The 26,158-nt window shown below is 36.3% G+C and overlaps 1 protein-coding gene across 4 annotated transcripts in view; it reads right to left on the bottom strand.

Moving 5' to 3' along the window:
• The window catches only part of LOC127863473 (uncharacterized), a 100,629-nt gene that overhangs the window by 27,788 nt on the left and 46,683 nt on the right, over window positions 1-26,158 (bottom strand). For all 4 annotated transcript variants that reach the window (XM_052403020.1, XM_052403016.1, XM_052403017.1 and 1 more), the window contains exon 17: window positions 3,460-3,642. In XM_052403020.1, the coding sequence (XP_052258980.1) occupies window positions 3,460-3,642 (183 nt within the window). The remainder of the gene's footprint in view (window positions 1-3,459; window positions 3,643-26,158) is intronic.

The raw sequence follows: 26,158 nt of genomic DNA, 5'->3' as shown, positions 1-26,158 counted from the left end.
GGTTTATATTTAGGTGTCCATAATCTCAAATAATCATTGTGGCTATTTCAAACTGATCAATACTTGGTCACGATTTCATGGACCTAAAACTGTGTGAAAGAATAATACCAGATTACTGTAAAAATAATATAAAATTTTCGTGTCCGAAAACTTAGATCCGAAAAATATTAACAAAATACAGGTGTCCGAAAACTTAGAGTCGAAAATGAAAGTGTCCGAAAATAGCGTCAATTGTATCTATAAATTACAGTTATACATGTTTGCACTGCATTTTAAATAATTGTAAATGCATAATTTATTTAACAGAAAGTTACTTTAAGGTTGTACTTTGACCAACGAGTTCAAAAATGAGCATGTGATGTACCGATACACGCTTGTATGAACCTGTAATTAACGCAATAAAAAAGCAAACTATGAATTCTTGGTTTGTTCATTTCCGATAGTTGTTGTGTAACACCTTCCATTGTTCGTAAAACTTGTAATAGGGTGCATCACATTTTGAAACATTTAGTATTTGTCACAGTTATTTAACTGAGAAGGGGTAGTACCATTGCGGTAGATAATTGAACTGTTAATTGACACTACCCCTGGTTATTGTCATAACGCTTATGCGATCGGGCGAAACCATTGTTTTATACCGGTTTACAAGGTTATTTACCCAATAACGCAAATGTAATGGTCCATTGCCCTCAGGCATGCACCCGCAATGATTTATGATGTTAATCTGGTTGTAAAACTCCATGATCAAAGTGTCATTAGATATCAAAAAAAGGTTCGAAATTTGGTAAAATAACGATGTAAAATATACTGTCCGAAAACTTAGAGACATGAATAACGGACGAAAACTCGTGTGTCCGAAAATAATGAGTCACGAAAAATAATTATTTTTGCTAAAAAAGCGGGTGTCCGAAAACTTAGAGTGTCCGAAAACATAGAGCAATTACGGTAGTTCTGTGTTAATCCACTGTTTGTTTTCTAAAGCCCTGAGCAACTCTGAACCACTGAACCAAGATGGAACTAGAAATGGCGCGGCAGAGGCCGACGCGTATCCCCACGCCGAATGTTTGACCTAGGTGTGCCCCAGGGTTGGTAATGGGGCCATGCATAGCTGAGATTGACCGTATTGTCATAAGAGAAGTTCATCATCAATTAGAAGTGAATTGGTGTAGAAATGAAGAAGTTATAGTAAAAGGCAATTTTGGGTGGGTGTGACATGTGGGCAGGGCGCCCCAGGGTTGGTAATTGTGCCATGCATAGTTGAGATTGACCATATTGTCATAAGAGAAGTTCAGTATCAATTTGAAGTGAATCGGTGTAGAAAAGAAGAAATTATAGTAAAAGGCAATTTTGGGTGGGTGTGGTCTATGTGGGCGGGGCCCCAGGGTTGGTAATGGGGCCATGCATAGTTGAGATTGACCGTATTGTCATAAGAGAGGTTCAGTATCAATTTGAAGTGAATCGGTGTAGAAATGAAGAAATTATAGTAAAAGGCAATTTTGGGTGGGTGTGGTCTATGTGGGCGGGGCGCCCCAGGGTTGGTTATGGGGCCATGCATAGTTGAGATTGACTGTATAGTCATAAGAGAAGTTCAATATCAATTTGAAGTGAATCGGTGTAGAAATGAAGAAATTATAGTAAAGGCAATTTTGGGTGGGTGTGGTCTATGTGGGCGGGGCCCCAGGGTTGGTTATGGGGCCATGCATAGTTGAGATTGACCCTAATGTCATAAGAGAAGTTCAGTATCAATTTGAAGTGAATCCGTGTAGAAATGAAAAAATTATAGTAAATGGAATTTTTTGGTGGGTGTGGCCTATGTGGGCGGGCGCCCCAGGGTTGGGATTGGGGCCATGCATAGTTGAGATTGACCCTAATGTCATAACAAAAGTTCAGTATCAATTTGAAGTGAATCCGTGTAGAAATGAAAAAAATATAGTAAATGGAAATTTTTGGTGGGTGTGGCCTATGTGGGCGGGGCGCCCCAGGGTTGGGAATGGGGCCATGCATGGTTGAGATTGACCGTATTGTTATAAGAGAGGTCCAGTATCAATTTGAAGTGAATCGGTGTAGAAATAAAGAAGTAAATGTAAAATAACATAAAAAAATGAGTGATAATTTCTGACGCGGCCCCACCCCAACCGCTATAACTTTTGACCCAGGGGTCAGATCAAAATTCCAAATAGTGCAGGGTCGCACATATGCTCATAGCTACCATGTGTGTAAGTTTCAAGGTTCTAGTGCTTTTAGTGTAGGAGGAGATAGTGGCCAGGACGGACGGACAGACAGACAGACAGACAGACGGACGGACGGACGGACGGACGGCGGAGATAACCACAATATCCCCACCTTTTTTTCAAAAAGCGTGGGGATAATAATCTGCATGTCATGCAATCTATTCATTTCTTTATATGGTCACTGAATAACCCTGTGCTGTTTTTCTATTGTCAAAATAAACCTTCACAAGAGGTGGATTACATGATGTCATCCAGTTCCAATTATCAGACATGGCGAAAGTCAATAAACAACCCATTGGCATTTTGATGCTATTTTTACAATTGGTTTTATCACGCTCATGGTTTATTGAATAATTAGTCATATCTGTTACAAAATTGATATGAAATCTTTATGTTTTGAGGCAGCAAGAGAAACAAAATTATTTGAGTTATAATTAACAAGGAGTAAAATATTTTTTAGTGATAACTGTATTCAAATTATCATACAAACATGTCAGTATAACATTATTTGTCTTGAACTGTAACTATATGTGTCTTGTTCTGAGAAAACTGGACTTAATTCATTTGCCTAAAGTGTCGTCCCAGAACTTTTTAGTTTCAAGGAAGTCCCTCCTTACCAAAAATCAAGTTTAGGCGGAAAGTGTCGTCCCTGATTAGCCTGTGCGGACTGCACAGGCTAATCTGGGATGACACTTTACGCACAAGCATTAAGCCCAGTCTTCTCAGAACAAGACACATATGAATAAGTTTGTTGCTTAAATATGTTGATGTTTATTGATAAAGATATGATACTTCTTGACCACAATGTAGTTGCAACAGTAAGTAGTAGTGATAGTAGAAGTAGTGGTGTTAGTGGTAGTGCATGTAGTGGCATCAGCAGCAGAAGTAACAGTAGAAGTAGTAGCAGAAGTATTAATAGTAGTAGTAGAAGTAGTAGTAAAAGTAGTAGTAGAAGTAGAAACAGCAGCAGAAGTAGCATTAGCAGTACTAGTAGTAGCAGTTTCACCCCATACCTGCTTACTGCAATTCAAAACCATAACACCATCCGCATCATACCCTTTTAGTTTGTCCTGATGTGATTGATTCAGCCACATACGTACACCTTTCCTTGATAACATTTTTTTAGCCACATCTATGTAGGGATCATCAAATAGCCCATGTTTGTCCTGTTTGCTCAATCCTACCACCCTGCTGTTTCCCTTTCAAAAGGACAAACTCCCAGACATACCTGTTCTTGAGGAGACTGTGTCCGCAACAGCTATATCAGGTTCATCAAGCAGCCCCATTTTGTCTTGAATACTGTAGAGACGCCCACCCCTCATGGTCTCCATGCCTCTGTCTCCTTCAAGCGTGCTCTCTACTTCCCCACAGTCCACGTCTCTTACAATGGTCTCTGGGATCACTATTGCACCTGCAAAAGAAAGGCTCATCTCTGCTATATCTGAAACATTATTGGAAGCTTTTGTTTAAGATAATAAACACACAAGCAAGACCATTTCTTTTTCCAGAACAACACCAAAGCACTCACCTGAGTTCAGGGTATACACATTATTAAGAACTTGACCTGTTGACCTCGTGTTTGAACCCAGTAACCCAGATTCAAACATGATGTTGATATCATAAAGATATACATTCTAATCAAGAGCAAGAAAAAAAAATGTGTCTATTAAACTAACTTTTTAAACTTGGACAAGATATTGACAAGATAAACATTCAGACCAGGTTTCAAGAATTAGACTTACATGTGGTTTCTAGATATGTAACAATGTATTAATTGACCTTGTGTTTGAATGCATGTGATCCACAATCGAACTTGGCGAAGATATTAATAAGATAAACATTATAAACAAGAGATGTGTTTGTAAGAAACACAATGTCCCCTATTGCGCCGCTTTGAAACCATACATTTGACCTTTGACCTTAAAGGACAACCTTGACCTTTCACCACTCAAAACATGCAGCTCCATGAGATACACATGCATGCCAAATATCAAGTCGATATCTTCAATATTAAAAATGTTATGACCAAACTTTAACGAAGGTTAAAGTTTTAGGAAAGAACAAGAGATGTGTTTGTAAGAAACACAATGCCCCCTATTGCGCAGTTTGAAGCCATATATTTGACCTTTGACCTTGAAGGATGACCTTTCACCACTCAAAATGTGCAGCTTCATGAGAAGTAAGTAAGAGATTAAATGGAGAAATGAATTAATTTTTTTAATATTTGACCTTTGCCCTTGAAGGATGACATCGACCTAGACCTTTCACCACTCAAAATGTGCAGCTCCACGAGATACACATGCATGCCAAATATGAAGTTGTTGTGTTCAATATTAAAAAAGTTATGATAAAACTTTAATAAAGGTTAAATTTTTAGGAAAGAAAAATACAATGATATTTGACCTTTGACCTTGAAGGATGACCTTGACCTTGACTTTTCACCACTCAAAAATGAGCAGCTCCATGAGATACATTGAGATTGGATGGAGAAATGAAAATCAATTTATTTTTTTTATTTTTATTTTTTACCTTTGACCTTGAAGGATCACTTGACCTTTCACCACTCAAAATGTGCAGCTCCACATGCATGGTAAATATCAAGTTGCTATGTTCAATATTGCAAAAGTTTTCAAACTTTAACCAAGGTTAAAGTTTTGGGACAGAATGACTGACAGACAGACAGACATACAGACAGACAGACATACAGACAGACAGACAGACAGACAGACATACAGACAAACAGACAGACAGACAGACAGACAGACAGACAGACAGACAGACAGGCAGGCAGGCAGGCAGGCAGGCAGGCAGGCAGGCAGGCAGGCAGGCAGACAGACAGACAGACAGACAGAACAAAAACAATATACCCCTGATCTATCGATCCTAGGGCATAAAAATACAATGATATTTGACCTTGAAGGATGACCTTGACCTTGACTTTTTACCACTCAAAATGTGCAGCTCCGTGAGATACACATGCATGCTAAATATGAAGTTGCTATCTTCAATAATGCAAAAGTTATCAAATTTAACCAAGGTTAAAGTTTTCACACACACACATACAATGACAGACAGACAGACAGACAGACAGACAGACAGACAGACAGACAGACAGACAGACAGACAGACAGACAGAAAGACTGAAAGGCCAAAAGCAATATACCCCCCATCTTTCGATCCGGGGGCATAAAAAGTTTCTATCAAAATTGAGTAATAAATGTAGACTCCAAAGAGGAAACAAAGTTTATCTAAGACTTGACCTGGTGAACAAGTTGTGGATGCAGGTTGAACAAATTCAATTTGGGCCAATTTATTGTCGAAATAATAATTCTGACCAAATTAAGTAAAATTGTGACTTTTAAAGGGATAACTAGGTTTTTCTAAGACTTTACCAGGAGACTTTGTTATCGGAAGCATGAGATCGCGAACGCAAAGAAGAAGAAGATCGGAAGCATGAGATCCAGATTGTGAGTTGGAATAGGTATTGTCAGATAAACATTCAGATCAAGTTTCATCAAGATTGGATAAACAAGAGATGTGTTTGTCAGACACACAATGCCCCCTATTGCGCCGCTTTGAAATTAAAAAAAATCAATATATCATTTTGCAGGTTTTAAAATGATCTCCCTTTTAAAGCTTATTACTTCCCTTGGATTGTATTTTTTTACTTTTGACCTTGAAATTTCATCACTCAAAATGTGCAGCTTCATGAGATACACATGCATGCCAAATATCAAGTTGCTATCTTCAATATTGTTAAAGTTATGGCCAATGGTAAAGTTTTCGGACGGATCGATGGACGGACGGACGGACAGTTCAACTGCTATATGCCACCTTACCGGGCGCATAAAAATGAGACCCCTAGTGTGATACAATCCTAAAAGTTGAAAAAACATGATGCAATGGAAACAACGCACAATGAGGATGCCACAACATAGCTCACCATTAATACTTTGCGCTCAAGTGAATAATGTCATCAAAATAAAGAAGATTTCAGAGTTTAACCCTTTCCCCCACAAGAAGCAAAGTAAAAATTGCTTTGGAACCAGCAAAAAACAAGAACAGCCTGCGAGTAACTCGCAGTGTGTTCAGGTTTTATGCTGTTTGTTGCTCATCAGTAACTATGGGTTGGAAATGAAGCCTTTAAAACTTGAATTTAATAAGAAAGGTATCTAAATAAATTTAACTTTCTAAGTTACTAAAAACATGTAAAAATACGTAAAGGTTTAAATAAACACATGATATTGTTACCCTGTTATTGTTATTAAATTGTTTATCCCTTCGTAATCAAATTTTACCATGTTAATAGAACCCATAGATTCTTAATAACTATATTAAATAATATTTTGTTAATCAGCTAGTGGTCTTAGCTGTCCAGTTAAATCATGGAAAGCCATTGTACCAATACACTCACATTTACACCCCCATAAGCTGTATGTCTAGCTTCCCTTTTAAAATGTTCTTTGGTTTTCTATAAAAACAAGGTCACAGTAAAACGTGTGACAGTAATTACCACCAGTACCATGTCCCAATAGGTGTTTTAACAGATAATCATAATATTATTAAAACATGATCTGCAATTCAATAGGACCTAGGATTAATATTAGTTTATACTACTGAAATTAGTAATTCAGTAAGATTTAAAGGTTAATCCAATGTTCTGAAAAGAAATCTGGAACGCAGATTACTCTATGTAAGTGACAAAAACAGACACTGAGTACCAAGTAACGAGAGTTAAACATTACTTTCAACTCACATCTGTATTTTCATTAAGGGGCCTACATTATTAACTGGAAAACTAAACTAGGCTGTCACAAGAAACTGTGAAAATGGAGAAAATAAGAATGGATCATATGAAACTAGTTGCTTTTATCATACAAGCTGTTATTCAGTTTGCTGATGGCCAGACATACGAAAACATGACTAAACTACGCTCAGACATGCTTCAAAACTACCATCCTGATGTGATGCCAATCAACAATCAATCAGAGGTCATGAAGGTGAACGTAACCTTGAATTTGTATCAAATAGTAGAGGTTGACAGTGTACAGGGCATATTGACTGTCGTCTGCTCGACATTATGCACTTGGGTCGATGAGAGACTAAAATGGAATAGCCCAAACAACGGCGGCATAAAACGAGTTCTGTACTATCAAAACGAGGTATGGAAGCCTCCCATCGCCCTTGGTACTCCAATAGAATTCACAACCATGTGGGATTCAGAGTTGCATGTAACAGTTTTAGCTAATGGACACGCATCAATGAATCCTGGCGACGTGATTGAAAGCGCATGTAAGTTCAATATGAAATACTGGCCATTAGACAAGCAGGTTTGTGATATTACGTTTTTTACTCTGGATTATGATTTTACACAAATCCAGTTAAACACCCCGGAGGGAGGTTTTGCAGTCTATTCTAATGAAACCGCTGAGTGGATTGTTGAGAGAATAGACTTTTTTTCAAGACAACAGCTTGATCAGTCCACTGTTGTGTATCGTGTATACCTGAGGAGGCAATCAATGTTTTACATTATGGTAATAATACTGCCGATCATTGGCATGACAATAGTAACATCACTTGTGTTTCTGCTGCCATACCAATCGGGGGAGAGGGTCGGCTACTCAATCACAATGATGCTTGCGCTAGCCGTGTTCCTGACAATTGTGGCCGACCAGATGCCGAAAACTTCGCAACCTTTAGCGCTTGTCACCGGTTTCTTATTCACAGGCGTCATTGTCAGCCTACTATCCATGGTGATTGTCATTCTCAACATGAGGGTGTACCATAAACCGGATAACATACCTGTTGGAAGATGGTATCAACTTCTGATAAAAGGTGTTAATCGTATGCTGTGCAGTGCAGCCAAGGTTAATCCAGAAACTATGAAAATGCAAGACTCCAAATCACAGACCGATGGGACAGAGGAAGCAGCAAACAATAACATGAGATCGAGCATAAGTAACCAAAAATCACAGCTTCTCTTCGTTATGCCACAAGAAAGTGAGATTTCACCCAAAGGCAAAAGCAGTGCTGGAAGCCAAGATGAAAATGATGTTAAATTCTCATGGCAAGATGTCGGCCAAGCTATAGATATTGTAGCGTTTGTGATGTTAACTCTCTTCACTACCATTATAAGCACTGTGTTTTTTATATACCTCGCAGTTGGTTCAGACTATGTTGAACCTTCATTTTTATAAGAGCATAACATCAGGGGACCGTTTCAATAAGCATCGTAGTACACATTTACGATATGATACATTTTTCGAAGATGCAAAATTGCTAAATTCCATATCATATGATTATAAATTTTCAGTACTTAATTAATTGTATTGGCATCTCTAGCGCCGTATATATTTGATGAGCATGGCGATCTAGTTCGTCTACTTATATAGATTACAAAATTCTCTCGTAAGTTATAATTGTCACACAATCGTTTATGAAACGGCCCCCAGACTTGTTTTTTAGTTTGGAACCAGACATCAACATGGTGACTTTCTCAATCAAAATATGTTGACTTAATGTTCTGGCAGTACAATTGTAATATTCTGTCCATATTTTTAAATATAACAAGCACTTGTCAAGTACTTTTTGTTTAACCTTAAAAGCAGGCACTTTAATGTAACTAAATAAGTTTTTCTCCTAGAAAGTTTTTTTTCTTGAAAAAATCAACTTGTTATTATTTACATTAAGGATTTATTAATACTTTGTGGATTATGAAACGGTGCCAAAATTAATTTTGTTATCAGAACATTTCAGAAAATGTACAGATTGAGCATCTGTATAGTTTTATAGTAAATCTAGTTTTTTTTCTTCTTTTGTATTACTCTTAATACATATAAATGCAGCCTTTTTTTTTTGCCCCATTGGGAAAAGTACCGGTACCACTTGGGGAAAAAGTGTTGTCAAGTTGTCAATATTATATTTACTTAGGTTCAAACTATAGAGCTGCATAGGGAAACTAACTAAATGTTGAATTTTATTTATAAAAAAAAACAAACATTTTTTTTTTAGAAACCTTCATTTGGGAATATTTTTGACAGCAATTGGGAAATTTGTAGTTTTTTCCTCATTGGGAAAGTGCCGTTTTCCGGTACTTTATAACAAGGAAAATAAAAATGCTGAAATGTTCCATTCTTTACATGGTATAAAAGCAACAATACATCTTTCATTTTATTGTTAGTGTGGGTGTGAGAACCTTAACAGTGCCCCTATAATTCAATATTATTATTTTTACCACCATCTTGTTGACCCTATGTTGAATTATGATTACAACAAAATCATATTTCATGTGATTGGAAGGACTATAAACATGCCTTTAAAAAAATCATTACCTTTTGAAAAATAAAAAGGTTTTCCCACAATACTCAGCGTGAAATGTGCTGATATGTGGGAGATAATATATTGACCGAAGTAGGAAGAAAGCCCAGTATTTTGTCTACTGTCATAAATAAGAAAGCAGCTATCTAAAACTAAATAGTCTGTTAGTTTAAATCATTACCGGAAGTCCAAGACTAAATTAAGCTATCTTTTTACCCTTTGTCATCACGCTGCATTATTTTCTTGTTATAATTATTCTTTAAACACTTCATTTTGTGAAATTTTAATACTTAGACATTAAATGAACATGATCGTTTGTTCTTTTTCTCATACATTTTTATGACTGTTCATTTCCATGCAATGTCATATGCTTGTTGCAGTCTGTAAATGCTTTAATTGAGTCATGTTCTGAGAAAACTGGGCATAATGCACATGCATAAAGTGTCATCCCAGATTAGCCTGTGCAGTCCGCTAAACTAATAAGCGTATATTTATAAATGAACTACACGTACAAGGGTTTAAATGAAAGTTCTTTCATTTTAAATAAAAGTGTGTTGGAACAAACAAAAGAAGCAGCATAAAAATTTGCGTCCAAATCTGATTATGAACAGATCCACATACATCTAATTCACACCATGAATAAAGTACCAGGTCACATGGTGAACAAAGAAATAGAAATGTTTTTTTAGGATCCGCACTCCGGTAACACGTATGATAAAAAACAATGTCCTAAAGCATACTGTGTATAAAGAAATCAATTTTAACAAGCAAATTCGTTGAATTGATATCCCCTGCCAATGTACTTCTGGACACATAAGTTTTCTGGACGGATGGACAATACCAACATGCATCATCCTCTTATCCATATATATATTCATACCAAGTTTCAATAAAATCCGTCAAAGCACTTCCAAGATATGGCTCCAGACACAGAAAAAAAGCATTTTTTCAAGATACAAAGGGCCATAACTCCGTTATTATCCAATGGTGTACAATGCCATTTGGCGTGCATCATCTTCTTATCCATATATATACTCATACCAAGTTTCAATGAAATCCGCCAAAGCACTTCCAAGATATGGCTCTGGACACAAAAGTGCCAGACGAGCGGACGGATGGACAGAAGGACGGACGGATGGAAGGAAGGACAACGCCAAACAAATATCCCTACACCTATGGTGGGGGATAATAATGCATTTACATTATCAAATGTCTGATTACTGTTCAAGATGAATAGCTTATGTTAAAAATGTATAGTTAAACAAGTGTGTTATTTAACTGCTAGACTAAGTAAGAAGCATTATTTTAACGTCACTTAGTTTGACCATTTTATTGGCTTAAATGTAGTATTCTGGAACGTAGTTAGGATGGGCACTCAATCTAATTGTACTCATATTCATTGGTTTTGTTTACTGCCTATCATCTTGTCAATATGTCATTTCATTGCCATTCATGTTCTTGTTTCCTTGCTTTCATACTTTCAATATGATCAATAGTAGTAATAAAAACATCCATTAACAGCAGTCAGGTTATTAATGAATCCATTTTTTATTGTTTACACGTTTTTTATTTAAGGTTTGCCTTTTTAAATTCAGAACAATGAGATAAAAGAATGTCAAGCAACTTTTGAATACAATCTTCTGAAAAGAAATCTGAAACGCAGATTACTCTATATAAGTGACAAACACAGACACCAAGTACCAAGTAACGAGAGTTAAACAATACTTTCAACTCACATCTGTATTTTTAATCAGGGGCCTACATTATTAACTGGAAAGCTAAACTAGGCTGTGACAAGAAACTGTGAAAATGGGGAAAATAAGAACAGATCTTATGAAAATAGTTGCTTTAATCATACAAGTTGTTATTCAGTTTGCTGATGGTCAGACTTACGAAAACATGATGAAACTACGCTCAAACATGCTTCAAAACTACCATCCTGATGTGCTGCCAGTGAACAATCAATCAGAGCTCATGAAGGTGAACGTAACCTTGCATCTGTATCAAATAGTAGAGGTTGACAGTGTACAGGGCATATTGACTGTCGTCTGCTGGACAGTATGCACTTGGGTCGATGAGAGACTAAAATGGAATACCTCAAACTACGGCGGCATTGAACGAGTTCTGTACTATCAAAACGAGGTCTGGAAGCCTCCTATCACCCTTGGCACTCCAATAGAATTCACAACCATGTGGGATTCAGAGTTGCATGTAACAGTGTTAGCTGATGGAACCGCATCAATGGCACCTGGTGACGTTATCAAAAGCGCATGTAAGTTCAATATGAAATACTGGCCATTAGACAAGCAGGTTTGTGATATTATGTTTTTTACTCTGGATTATGATTTCACACAAATCCAGTTAAACACCCCGGAGGGAGGTTTTTCAGTCATTTCGAATGAAACCGCTGAGTGGATTGTTGAGAGAATAGACTTTTTTTCAAGACAACAGCTTCATCTGTCCACTGTTGTGTATCGCGTATACCTGAGGAGGCAATCAATGTTTTACATTATGGTTATAATACTGCCGATCATTGGCATGACAATGGTAACCTCACTTGTGTTTCTGCTGCCATACCAATCAGGGGAGAGGGTCGGCTACTCAATCACAATGATGCTTGCGCTAGCCGTTTTCCTGACAATTACGGCTGACCAGATGCCAAAAACTTCACAACCTTTAGCGCTTGTCACCGGTTTCATATTCACAGACGTCATTGTCAGCTTACTATCCATGGTGATTGTCATTCTCAACATGAGGGTGTACCATAAACCGGATAACATACCTGTTGGAAGATGGTATCAACTTCTGATAAAAGTTGTTAATCGTATGCTGTGCAGTGCAGCCAAGGTTAATCCAGAAACTATGAAAATGCAAGACTCAAAGTCAGAGACTGATGGGACAGAGGAAGCAGCAAACAATAACATGAGATCGGGCATAAGTAACCCAAAATCACAGCTTCTCTTCGTTATGCCACAAGAAAGTGAGATTTCACCCAAAGGCAAAAGCAGTGCTGGAAGCCAAGATGAAAATGATGTTAAATTTTCATGGCAAGATGTCGGCCAAGCTATAGATATTGTAGCGTTTGTAATGTTAACTCTCTTCACTACCATTGGAAGCTCTGTGTTTTTTATATACCTCGCAGTTGATTCAGACTATAATGAACCTTCATTTTTATAAGAGCATAACATCAGGGGACCGTTTCAATAAGCATCGTAGTACACATTTACGATATGATACATTTTTCGAAGATGCATAATTGCTAAATTCCATATCATATGATTATAAATTTTCAGTACATAATTAATTGTATTGGCATCTCTAGCGCCGTATATATTTGATGAGCATGGCGATCTAGTTTGTCTACTTATAAAGATTACAAAATTCTCTCGTAAGTTAAAATTGTCACACAATCGTTTATGAAACGGACCCCAGACTTGTTTAAAAGCAACAATACATCTTTCATTTTATTGTTAGTGTGGGTGTGAGAACCTTAACAGTGCCCCTATAATTCAATATTATTATTTTTACCACCATCTTGTTGACCCTATGTTGAATTATGATTACAACAAAATCATATTTCATGTGATTGGAAGGGCTATAAACATGCCTTTAACAAAATCATTACCTTTTGAAAAATAAAAAAGTTTTCCCACAATACTCAGCTTGAAATGTGCTGATATGTGGGAGAAAATATATTGACCGAAGTACGAAGAAATCCCAGTATTTTGTCTACTGTCATAAATAAGAAAGCAGCTATCTAAAACTAAATAGTCTGTTAGTTTAAATCATTACCGGAAGTCCAAGTCTAAATTAAGCTATCTTTTTACCCTTTGTCATCACGCTGCATTATTTTCTTGTTATAATTATTCTTTAAACACTTCATTTTGTGAAATTTTAATACTTAGACTTTAAATGAACATGATCGTTTGGTCTTTTTTTTATACATTTTTATGACTGTTCATTTCCATGCAATGTCATATGCTTGTTGCAGTTTGTAAATACTTTAATTAAGTCATGTTCTGAGAAAACTGGGCATAATGCACATGCATAAAGTGTCATCCCAGATTAGCCTGTGCAGTCTGCACAGGCTAATCAGGAATGACACTTTCCGCTGTAATGGTATTTTTCGTTTAAAGGAAGTCCCTTTTTACCAAAAATCTAGTTAAAGTGAAAAGTGTCATCCCAGATTAGCCTGAGCGGACTGCACAGGCTAATCTGGGATGACACTTTATGCATGTGCATTATGCCCAGTGTTCTCAGAACGCACCCAATTATAATAAAGACCAAAGACTATGTCAAACATGATTGTATAATTATTTGGTTGTATGTTAATTGGTTTTTTGTATACTTTATTTTGGGAGTTTTCTTTTTGCTTTGGATTGGGGGGGGGGGGGGGCTTAAAAAATTCCATTAAATCCAGCACTTTTCTATTTTTTGTTTTTAGGGCGTTTTTTTTAAACAATTTGTAAGGCAGGAGAAATTAAAAATAAAATTGCAACTTTGACCAGTTGACTAATTAAAATGAAAATACAATTGGAAAAAGGGCTTTCTTTTATCTTTTGCAAATGAGCTGAATTGTTAAATTTTTAGCCGAAAACATTATAAATATATTTAAAAATATTTGTTTTATATACTTTAAATCTGAATTTTGAAACACTCAAATTGCTTTTTTTTTTAATATTGCTCATATACATGTATTAATATGTTTTCATTTTAATGTGTGGGTATATTACAAACTTTTACCAATCTTATTATTAAATACTTACAAATAAGCGTATATTTATAAATGAACTACATGTACAAGGGTTTAAATGAAAGTTCTTTCATTTTAAATAAAAGTGTGTTGGCACAAACAAAAGAAGCAGCATAAAAATGTGTGTCCAAATCTGATTATGAACAGATCCACTTACATCTAATTCACACCATGAATAAAATACCAGGTCAGATGGTGAACAAAGAAATAGAAATGTTTTTTTAGGATCCGCACTCCGGTAACACGTATAATAAAAAACAATGTCCTAAAGCGTACTGTGTATAAAGAAATCAATTTTAACAAGCAAATTCATTGAATTGATATCCCCTGCCAATGTACTTTGGACACAAAAGTTTTCTGGACAGATGGACAATACCAACATGCATCATCCTCTTATCCATATATATATTCATACAAAGTTTCAATGAAATCCGTCAAAGCACTTCCAAGACATGGCTCCAGACACACAAAAAAAGCATTTTTTCAAGATACAAAGGGCCATAACTCTGTTATTATCCAATGGTGTACAAAGCCATTTGGCGTTCATCATCTTCTTATCCATATATATATACTCATACCAAGTTTCAATGAAATCCGCCAAAGCACTTCCAAGATATGGCTCCGGACACAAAAGTGCCAGATGGACGGACAGATGGACAGAAGGACGGACATATGGAAGGAAGGACAACGCCAAACAAATATCCCTACACCTATGGTGGGGGAATATAATGTATTTACATTATCAAATGTCTGATTACTGTTCAAGATGAATAACTTATGTTAAAAATGTATAGTTAAACAAGTGTGTTATTTAACTGCTAGACTAAGTAAGAAGCATTATTTTAACGTCACTTAGTTTGACCATTTTATTGGCTTAAATGTAGTATTCTGGAACGTAGTTAGGATGGGCACTCAATCTAATTGTACTCATATTCATTGGTTTTGTTTACTGCCTATCATCTTGTCAATATGTCATTTCATTGCCATTCATGTTCTTGTTTCGTTGCTTTCATACTTTCAATATGATCAATAGTAGTAATAAAAACATCCATTAACAGCAGTCAGGTTATTAATGAATCCATCTTTTATTGTTTACACGTTTTTTATTTAAGGTTTGCCTTTTTAAATTCAGAACAATGAGATACAACAGGGTTGGCACCAATCGACCGCCCCCGGTTTTAACCAGAGGTTTTTACCGGATAAAACCGCCCCGGTCAATACTCCAGAAGTGGTCATTACTGGTCAATACTGGTCGATTGAACTTTACCCCCAATTTTGATTAATATGACATGCTTAATTAAACAATATTGATCATACAAATTAGACAGACATGTTGCAAACAATGTCTTAAGCTATTAATACCCACTATTTAAACCTGTTCATGCAATTTGTAGGCCGCTCTCTAAAAAATTTGCAAATTAGTCAAAGTTGCCGTTGGTCAATTGGATTTTCTGGTCGATCGAACTTTGTTTTCAATTCTAATGAATGTTCAGATAATTCTGTGCTTGATTCAACAAGAATAACAATATGACACACCAATGATGTGCATTATCAAAAGTATATTAAATGTTTTTGAGACAAAAAAATGTTGGGGCACCCAAGACTGATAATAGGGCCTTAAATGGCACCTATCTGACACGACCCTTACTTGCCATGTATTCTTGCCTAGATTTCTTTAAATTCTTTTTAAACAAAATAGTGAAATAATATTTTATTTTCCATTGATATCAAAACAAAAAAATAAAAATAATTATTAAAAGAAAAACTAATGGAAGAGTCTAGAGTAGACCCACAATTGGACATTATTTTTTGGCAAAATCAAAAACTTTGATTGCTTATTCATTTGAAGACTAATTGAGCTTTTAAACATGAATGGAAAAAAACAACTTCTTAATACAGAAAGGCGACACGTTAGATGTTACTATTAAATTAAAATCAAGTTACACTGTATATCTCCTTTTGTGTGAGTGAAATGAAATAGTATAAGGGCAGATTTGCTTCATTGTCAATATCAGAGACAAAACGCTGCATGCATTTTATTACCAATTAAGGCTTAGGGACCAGATTTATGACCCTAGAAAACACAACAGTTCTGTTTGTCCATCTGCTTATCAAATAGATATATCAATAGATCAGTGAAATACTATGGTATTAAACTACAATAGTAATACTACTTTAGTTACAGATGTGATACACTAATATAAAGATATTGCCTTAGTCCTTATGTATTATAGGCCGTTTCTATAAATAATAAATAAGTAATTTTTTACAGCTTTAAAGATTTTTTTTACAATAAATAACTCAAAAAAAGTTTATCAATTACAGAATAATGATTGATTTAATATAGAATAGCTTAAAGTCTTTGTTTGTGATGTTTAAATACTATAATTTTTAATCAACCAGTAATGACCAGTAACAACCAGTATTGACCGGTTTTAACCGGGTATTGACCACCGGCTCGGTCAATACTCAAATTGACCGGTCAATATGCCAACCCTGAGATCAGGGGTGTGATTGAGGCAAAGTCAGAGGGGAGGAAAATTCTGTTGACTGATTTTGACTACGCAAATGGCGCGCATAACGCAATGACAAACATAAAAACAGACATTAAAATAAACAACTTTTTGAACTTCATAACAATATTTCTTTATAAAAACCTGTTAAACTTCACATTAATCATACTGAGGATGCAAAGTAAACAGTTAAGTAAGTATTTATTGTGATCAATAGCAGCAGTTTTTCAATGTATTGAATGACAGTTAATAGACAAAATATAAACAAACACACTTGAGTGTTCGTCTGGTGTTAATGATGTATTAACTGAGTTAAATTAATATATTTAAGTTGTTAACCTTTCAATATCTTGCATTTCACATCTTCACTCAGTTCAAAGCTATTTCAGTTAACTGAACAGCGTGACAAACATAATAAAGCAGAATATGCATATGAATCTGATTATACACAGACCCACAGACATATAAAAATCAAATCATGTTTGTCTATTTCCATGTTCGAACGATACTCTCTAAATTGTTTTACTTCGCGAGTAGACTACACTCCAATTTGCAAACACTGGTTTCCGTGACACAAATTCAGTGGGCACATTTCTTAACAAAATATGTGTTGCTTGTATCTAAAACGTAGTCTTTTTTTTTGACAAACACATTTCATTATTCCTATCAGACTAGGTGGTCAGTTGTTAATTCCATTGCTATTTGTTATTTCAATAATCTTAATTTTCTCTTCTCAACAGCGCCATTTGCAAACAAATCACAGAGCGCATTTTAAGAACAAGATTTTAATTGGAAGATTGGGAAACGACAGCCAATTATATGGCTCGTTTTAAAAATGCTTAGGCAGAATCTACCAGTGTAAAATGCGGAGAGATTTCACGGGCCGCGGATATTTCGGGCCGCTTATGAAATACGTCCGCGGAATTGGTGGTAGCCTCTCTCCCCCACATTTTTTAAAACGAATTTACGCAAATCTCAGAAGTGACATCCGGGACAACTCGATCCGCGGAAATCCGCAGAAAAATCACACCCCTGGAGATAAAAGAATGTCAAACAACTTTTGAATACAATCTTCTGAAAATAAATCTGGAACGCAGATTACTCAATACAGTAGATTCCACTTAATTGAATATCGGATAATCGAATAATTCGGTTAATTGAATATAAATTGAAAACACCAAACCATTTGCATATCATCCCATTGTAAAAACTCCACATATTCTGATAGGAAATACGGCGTATTTCGGTTAATTGAATAGTCAATTTTCTATTGAACACTATAATCCAGCAAAGAATGTCATAAATCTCCAAGGATACGCATCGTATCAACGATTTTGACAGACGCTCAATTGACTGCCTTTGTTTTCATTTCACACCATTCATGTATGCAGCGTCTGTCAAGCGTCACGTGACTAACAGGTGTAGTATGCGAGCAAGTACAATGCAAACACTGGAGTCTCCAGTGTGCAGTCAGGTGCAAACTTTCGAATGCAAATTGTCGAGTAACACACTTCAACAGTTTGTTGTCGCTTAGAAACAATTAAAGAGTGTGTTGCTGATTAGAAACAAACTGTTGACGTGTCTTGCTCGACAGTTTGCAATATGTTACACTATATTCTCAGTTCGTGTGTATAAACCTACACAAATGCCATACATTCCATAAAGTTCCAGACCGATTCCAGGACATTGTGCTAAATTTTCCGGGACATTGGCCGATTTTCCTGGACATGTACACAAATAGCGATATATGAAGTCATACATGTTTTTTTGGTACGCATTTTTTTCGCGATATTCAATAAGTTAAATTACTTATGTACTTACCTGGAATAAACAAATTTAACATCCATTTAAGATCAATGCACAAAAAACGTTATTTAAACAAGAATAAATTATAATTAACATCGTAAATTGCTTAAACAATTGACAAATTAAACATTTCTACATCCGTTACTAGATACAAGCCACGTGTTTTGCGTGTTTGAAAAGAAATGTATTTAAACATGAGATAGTTCAGTGCTGATTTAATTTTCAGTCACTGTATACACTTAAAACGTGGACTGCGTGTAACACGGGTGATGAATTCGGACGTTGTCATGGTGGCGCGCGCGGTGTAAGCTATGACGTCAAACTGTTACAACTTACATTGTATGCGCTGAGCGTATTGGCGTGTTGTTTGTCGCAATATGAGTGTGAATGAATCTGACACCGCGAAAATCTGGGTGAAACTGGATTTATTTATGAATGTGCATCGCGTAATCCGTTAAAACTACACAGCCATCAATTTTGAGCAAGCCAATTCACAAAGAATTGTTTGACTGTGATTACGAGACAATCGACAAGATAATAGGACCCCCCGTCAATTGATCGATTTTGACACGTAGCGTTTTTGCCTAATCGTGTCGAAACGATGTTTTGATTATTAATGAAAAGCACAATTTCCAGGACGATTACACCCGGTAGTGAAAACATTTGAAAATCTAATTGATTCCGTATAATTGAATACTCCGGATAATTGAATACTCGAACGTGACAAATGGGCTATTCAATTAAGCGAAATCTACTGTATAAGCGACAAACACAGACACCGAGTACCAAGTAAGGAGAGTTAAACAATACTTTCAACTCACATCTGTATTTTTAATCAGGGGCCTACATTATTAACTGGAAAGCTAAACTAACGGTAGGCTGTGACAAAAAACTGTGAAAATGGGGAAAATAAGAACAGATCTTATGAAAATAGTAGCTTTAATCATACAAGTTGTTATTCAGTTTGCTGATGGTCAGACATACGAAAACATGATGAAACTACGCTCAGACATGCTTCAAAACTACCATCCTGACGTGCTGCCAATGAACAATCAATCAGAGGTCATGAAGGTGAACGTAACCTTGAATTTGTATCAAATAGTAGAGGTTGACAGTGTAGAGGGTATATTGACTGTCGTCTGCTAGACATTATGCACTTGGGTCGATGAGAGACTAAAATGGAATACCTCAAACTACGGCGGAATTGAACGAGCTCTGTACTTTCAAAACGAGGTCTGGAAGCCTCCTATCACCCTTGGTACTCCAATAGAATTCACAACCATGTGGGATTCAGAGTTGCATGTAACAGTGTTAGCTGATGGAACCGCATCAATGGCACCTGGTGACGTTATCAAAAGCGCATGTAAGTTCAATATGAAATACTGGCCATTAGACAAGCAGGTTTGTGATATTATGTTTTTTTTCTCTGGATTATGATTTCACACAAATCCAGTTAAACACTCCGGAGGGAGGTTTTTCAGTCATTTCCAATGAAACCGCTGAGTGGATTGTTGAGAGAATAGACTTTTTTTCAAGACAACAGCTTCATCTGTCCACTGTTGTGTATCGGGTATACCTGAGGAGGCAATCAATGTTTTACATTATGGTAATAATACTGCCGATCATTGGCATGACAATGGTAACCTCACTTGTGTTTCTGCTGCCATACCAATCGGGGGAGAGGGTCGGCTTCTCAATCACAATGATGCTTGCGCTAGCCGTGTTCCTGACAATTACGGCTGACCAGATGCCAAAAACTTCGCAACCTTTAGCGCTTGTCACCGGTTTCATATTCACAGGCGTCATTGTCAGCTTACTATCCATGGTGATTGTCATTCTCAACATGAGGGTGTACCATAAACCGGATAACATACCTGTTGGAAGATGGTATCAACTTCTGATAAAAGTTGTTAATCATATGCTGTGCAGTGCAACAAAGGTTAATCCACAAACTATGAAAATGCAAGACTCAAAGTCAGAGACCGATGGGACAGAGGAAGCAGCAAACAATAACATGAGATTGGGCATAAGTAACCAAAAATCACAGCTTCTCTTTGTTATGCCAAAAAAAAGAGAGATTTCACCCAAAGGCAAAAGCAGTGCTGGAAGCTGAGATGAAAATGATGATAAATTCTCATGGCAAGATGTCGGCAAAGCTATAGATATTGTAGCCTTTGTGTTGTTAATTCTCTTCACTACCATTGGAAGCTCCGTGTTTTTTATATACCTCGCAGGTAGTTCAGACTATGTGGAACCTTCGTTTTTATAAGAGCATAACATCAGACTTGTTTTTGAGTTTGGAAATCAACTTGGTGACTTTCTAAATCAAAATATTATACCTCACATAAATTTGTTTCTTCTTTGCGTATATAAACTTCATAGGTCTGTTATTTTGAATAGTGCCTTCGGCTTCTGTCCATATACTATTGAGGCTGCCTGGCTAGTCACTATTCTGCCATAGGGCCCTCAGTGAGGTTTTCTATTTCTTAAATATGTTTAATGTTCTGGCAGTAAAATTGTAATATTCCGTCCATACTTTTTAATATTACAAACACTTTTCAATGATTTTTGATTTAACCTTAAAAGAAGGCACTTAAAATGTTAGTAAATAAGTTTTTCTCCTAGAAAGGTTTTTCTTCTTGAAAAAATCAACTTGTTTTTATTTACATTAAGGATTTATTAATACTTTGTGGATTATGCAACGGTGCCAAAATTAATTTTATTATTGGAACATTTCAGAAAATATACAGATTTAGAATCTGTATACTTTAATAGTTAATAGTTTTTTTCTTCTTTTGTATTACTCTTAACATATATAAATGTTCCATGGTATAAAAGCAACAATGCATCTTTTATTTTATTGTAAGTGTGGGTTTGCAAACATAATCAGTGCCCCTTTAATTCAGTATTAATTTTTTAACCAACATTTTGTTGACCCTATGTTGAATCATCATTACAAACAAGAGATGTGTTTGTCAGAAACACAATGCCCACTATTGCGCCTCTTTGAAATATAATTTCATTAGAATTATCTCCCTTTTAAAGCTGATTACTTCCCTTTGATTGTATTTTTTGACTTTTGACCTTGAAGGATGACCTTGATCTTTCACCACTCAAAATGTGCAGCTTCATGAGATACATATGCATGCCAAATATCAAGTTGCTATCTTCAATATTGCAAAAGTTATGGCCAATGTTAAAGTTTTAGGATGGACGGACCGACAGACAGACTGTTCAACTGCTATATGCCATCCTATCGAGGGCATAAAGTCATATTTCAAGTGATTGGAAGGACTATAAACATGTCTTTTTAACAAAATCATTACCATATGAATAATTAAAATGTTTTCACACATCACTCAGCTTGGAATGCGGTGGAATGTGGGAGAAAACATCTTGACAGAATTAGTAAGAAATCACAGTATTTTGTCTAGTGTCATATGAAATCTTAAACTAAAAAAAAAAAATCTGTTAGTTTTAATAACTAGTCCAAATATAAATTATGCAATCATTTTACCCTTTTCCATCACGCTGCATTATTTTTATGTTATAATTATTCTGTGAAATTAAACACTTAATTTTGTGAAGTTTGAACATGATTGTCTTTTTCGCATACATTTCAATGTAATGACATATGTTTATTGCAGTCTGTCAATACTTTCATTATAATAAGCACCAAAGACTATTTCAAACATGATTACTTAATGAAAACTTAACAACTTTTTTCAAGTAATGTAATATACCAGTCGTGATATTTTAATCAATATAAACTAATAAATGTAAAAAAAATATGGTATTTTAGAACTTTTCTTTTTTCGTCATTTTTGGTCGACGGTCCCTTGAATGTTTGAAACTATAATATAGCACTTACCATGTTGCTATTTGTATTTTGTATATTCACAAAAAACAAAACATCCTCTCGATAAACTATTGTTTGAAAAGCAATTATAATATTCGCATTTGTTGCTGTTGTATTAGCTTTTAATTCTAGCTTCAAATAAACACTGCTTCATGTATTTCATGTTGTTTCTTTGTCTCAATAAAAAGCACGCGAAAATTATGCAGGCATTAACAGCGTCACCTGAAAAGTGTGGATGTATTTATTATTGTAAAAAATTATGAACAGCAGGTCAGGCAATTTACGCATGTTCAGATTGGAAAGCCCTGTCCTGATTGGACATCGGCCGTGGATCCCATTTTACTTGTCATCGACTTAAATATTTCCCCATTAAGAGATGCTCACCATTAAATCCAGTTTGACCCAGTATTTCGCCCCTTCACTGCGTCTCGTTGATAAGTGTTTATAGTGGGACAAACAATACATCCATAAGCTCAATACCATACAGTTGGGGTCCTCGGCGTAAAGGGCACCTGCCACCCATGACAACGTCCTTTCACTGTTCATAGCACCCAAGTTACACGCAGTCCTTGAGGAATATACATCAACAAAATATGTAATCAATAATGAACAATGTAAATGGTAATTACCCAACAGAAACAGCGTACTCATTCAGTTTTGTTTTAAGAAATCAAATGCATAATTATTGTATGCGATCACAATCACCAAGTTTTGATACTACGCTCTGCAGTACAATTTTTTTAATGAAAGTAGTTTCTATAGTTCTCATGGTTTTCTGCACTGTAATTTTTTTTTATATCTATACACCCACACTTTTCAAGCAAAGGACATGTGGGGTGCACTTTTAATAAAATTTATTTTAATGTCACGTATAAAGTGGTATTCAGATACTACGTCATAATCTTCTTCGTATACGTCATTACCAAGTGCGCAATGGGCATTCTGTCACCATCTCTCTATCTAAAACAAGATGTCAACAAAGCGAGCATTCCCCATATCGTTTAAACTTAAAGTTGTTGCTTACAGCAAACAACATGGAAAGAGTGCAGCTGCCAGAGAGTTCAAGGTAATTGTCATCGCTCTGTATGTTATACAAAAATCCCCAATCCCGGTCATTCTATTTAAATAAAAGACTTATTCTGTGATAAATGTTTTGCCATGATTTATATTTGCTTATCTTTTTTGTAAAATAATTAACTATTTTGTTGCCAATTCTTATTGTCACTTGCCCACCAGTAAGCAACTTTAAGTTGTAAGATAATCATTCATTTAGGTTCATGGCCGGCGTGTCCAAGAATGGACGCAGAATAAAGCGTATCTTGCGGTTGCGCCAAAGTCTCAAAAAAGAATGTCCGGGGCTGGGTGACCCTTGCGATACCCTGACATTGACGCACTGCTTTGCGATACCCTGACATTGACGCACTGCTAATAAAGTGGTTTGAAGACCGGCGCAAACATGGGGTTCGGGTTACTGGGAAGGGATTGAGAAGGGAGGCCCTTCGGCTCCATAAAGAAAACGGGAGCCAGTCCTTTAGTGCATCCAGCAGCTGGTATAGGTGATTCAAACAGGGGGTTTTCTGCCTATTTTGGGAAAAGGAGTCTGACCAAATTGGGATTTTTTTTTCGACAAAATTGTCCATTTTGGGAATTTTTGCTTCGAAGAAACAACTCATTTTGGGAAAACATTGTGAATTTATCATGCTTAAATAAGTCAGTGGTTTAACAAATAAATTTGTTTTTATTTGTTATTTTGTCTTCTTTATATAAACACATGCAATATTGGGCATGTTAAACGTCTATTCAAGTACTGCAATTTTGTTTTTCAGTTACAATTACACTCTGAGATAAGAACTGTATAGTCAAAAACTTATAGCAGATATTTTTGACCAAAACAAACACTGGTTAGTCACAAAGGTTACAGCAAAAATTTTCTCTGCTTTCTGTTTTTGAAAGAATCATAAAGCTCCTCCAATGTTTTGTCATTCAGTTCTAGACCTTCAATGCAGGTAAGCATCAGATGAGTAAGTTTGATTTGTGTGAATGTGCTGCGTAATGGGGAGCACAGCAGGTTCATGGTGCTGAATACTTGCTCAACCACAGCAGTGCTTGTTGATACGATAAACATCAGCTGAACGAGTTGGAACATCAATAATCTAATAATCATAAGTCATAAGACACTTCTTTAAAAAAAAAATTTTTTTTTTTGTGGAAATTGGGATTTTTTTTTATAATTTCGGTTTGGGATCGGGTCCGTTTGCTCTGGGCATGCCTCCGTTTTTCAGACAAAAACCCCTGTCAAAAACGTAATAACTTAACATTTAGAAGAAATACACATGTGGCTCAGCACTCGGTAGAAGTTACAAGTTACTGACCAGCATATTGATTCGTTTCTTAAGTTTGTTCTCCGTATCAGAAGAACACACTGGTATACGGACGCAGAAATGCTAAACATGGACAAAACTCCTGTTTGGTTTGAAATGCCTGGCAAAAGTACTTTAGACACTAAAGGCATGAAAGAGGTCAGCGTCTCCTCCACAGGACATGATAAACAAGAGATTGCCAAGCAATATGGTCCCCTACAGGTTTAACTCACCCATTGTCAGTAATAAAAAAATAAATAAATATTTGTTGCCAAATCAACCAAAATTCTTGACGTAGGAACAAAATGAATTAACGTGCATAATCTCCATATTGCCATCTGTCCATGTTTCAAGTTTCATGAAAAAATATGAAGAACTTTTAAAGGTATCGCAGGATCCGGAAAAGTGTGACAGACTGACAGACAGACTGACGCACAGAGAGCAAACCATAGGTCCCCTCAGGTTTCAACGGTAGGGGACAACAAAGAGTTACTGTTACTCTTGCTGCCTATGCTGATGGCACCAAGATAGCACCGTTAGTACTGCTTCCTGGGATTGGGCCTCTCCAAAAGGAGGATGTTCCCTCAGGAATAGTGGTGTACATGTGCGTTGCCAGTCAAAAGTCCTGGGCAAATGAGGAAAGCGTGAAATTCTGGCTGACCAAGTTATATGGCGTGAACAATGAACATCGATGACTACTTGTATGGGATGCGTTCAGAAGGCACTTGACTCCGGACGTAAAGCAGCTCATTAGGACAAAATTCAACAGTGACATGTCTGTTATTCCCGGTGGTTGCACATCCAAGCTGCAGCCCGCTGATGTGCAGTGGAACCGACCATTTAAGGCAACAATTGCCGAATTATACAACGAGTGGTTGTTAAGTGGGCCAGCAGAGATGACCAAATTTGGTAATCGAAAACCACCACCAAAGCCGTTGCATCTCCGATGGATTAAAGAGGCCTGGGCAACCATCTCACCAGATACAATTAGGAAGTCGTTTAAGAAGTGCGGGATCTCCAGTGCACTCGACGGTACAGAAGACCACCCTTTTCAGGCGGCAACTGAGGATTCTGGGGATGAGTTTGAGGGGTTTTCTCCAGATAACGTTGCAGAAGGAGAACATGCACATATACGTCATGGTTACGTATTGTTACCAACTATTGTTTTATTGTCATCCACGACCTCTCAAATACAAATTACACGTGTCATATTTTGAAATCATTGTTTGCTATAAAAATCTGGTACATAGTGATGTAAAGCCGTTTTACTATGGTCTATTGTCACCAGAAGTTACTGTTGTTGGCAGGTATTCCACTTT

The sequence above is a fragment of the Dreissena polymorpha genome, unplaced genomic scaffold (genome assembly GCF_020536995.1).
Source record: "Dreissena polymorpha isolate Duluth1 unplaced genomic scaffold, UMN_Dpol_1.0 chrUn009, whole genome shotgun sequence".
Taxonomy (NCBI): Eukaryota; Metazoa; Mollusca; class Bivalvia; order Myida; family Dreissenidae; genus Dreissena; species Dreissena polymorpha.
Note: the sequence above shows the minus strand (reverse complement) of the source record. Positions and strands in the feature narration are given on the sequence as shown.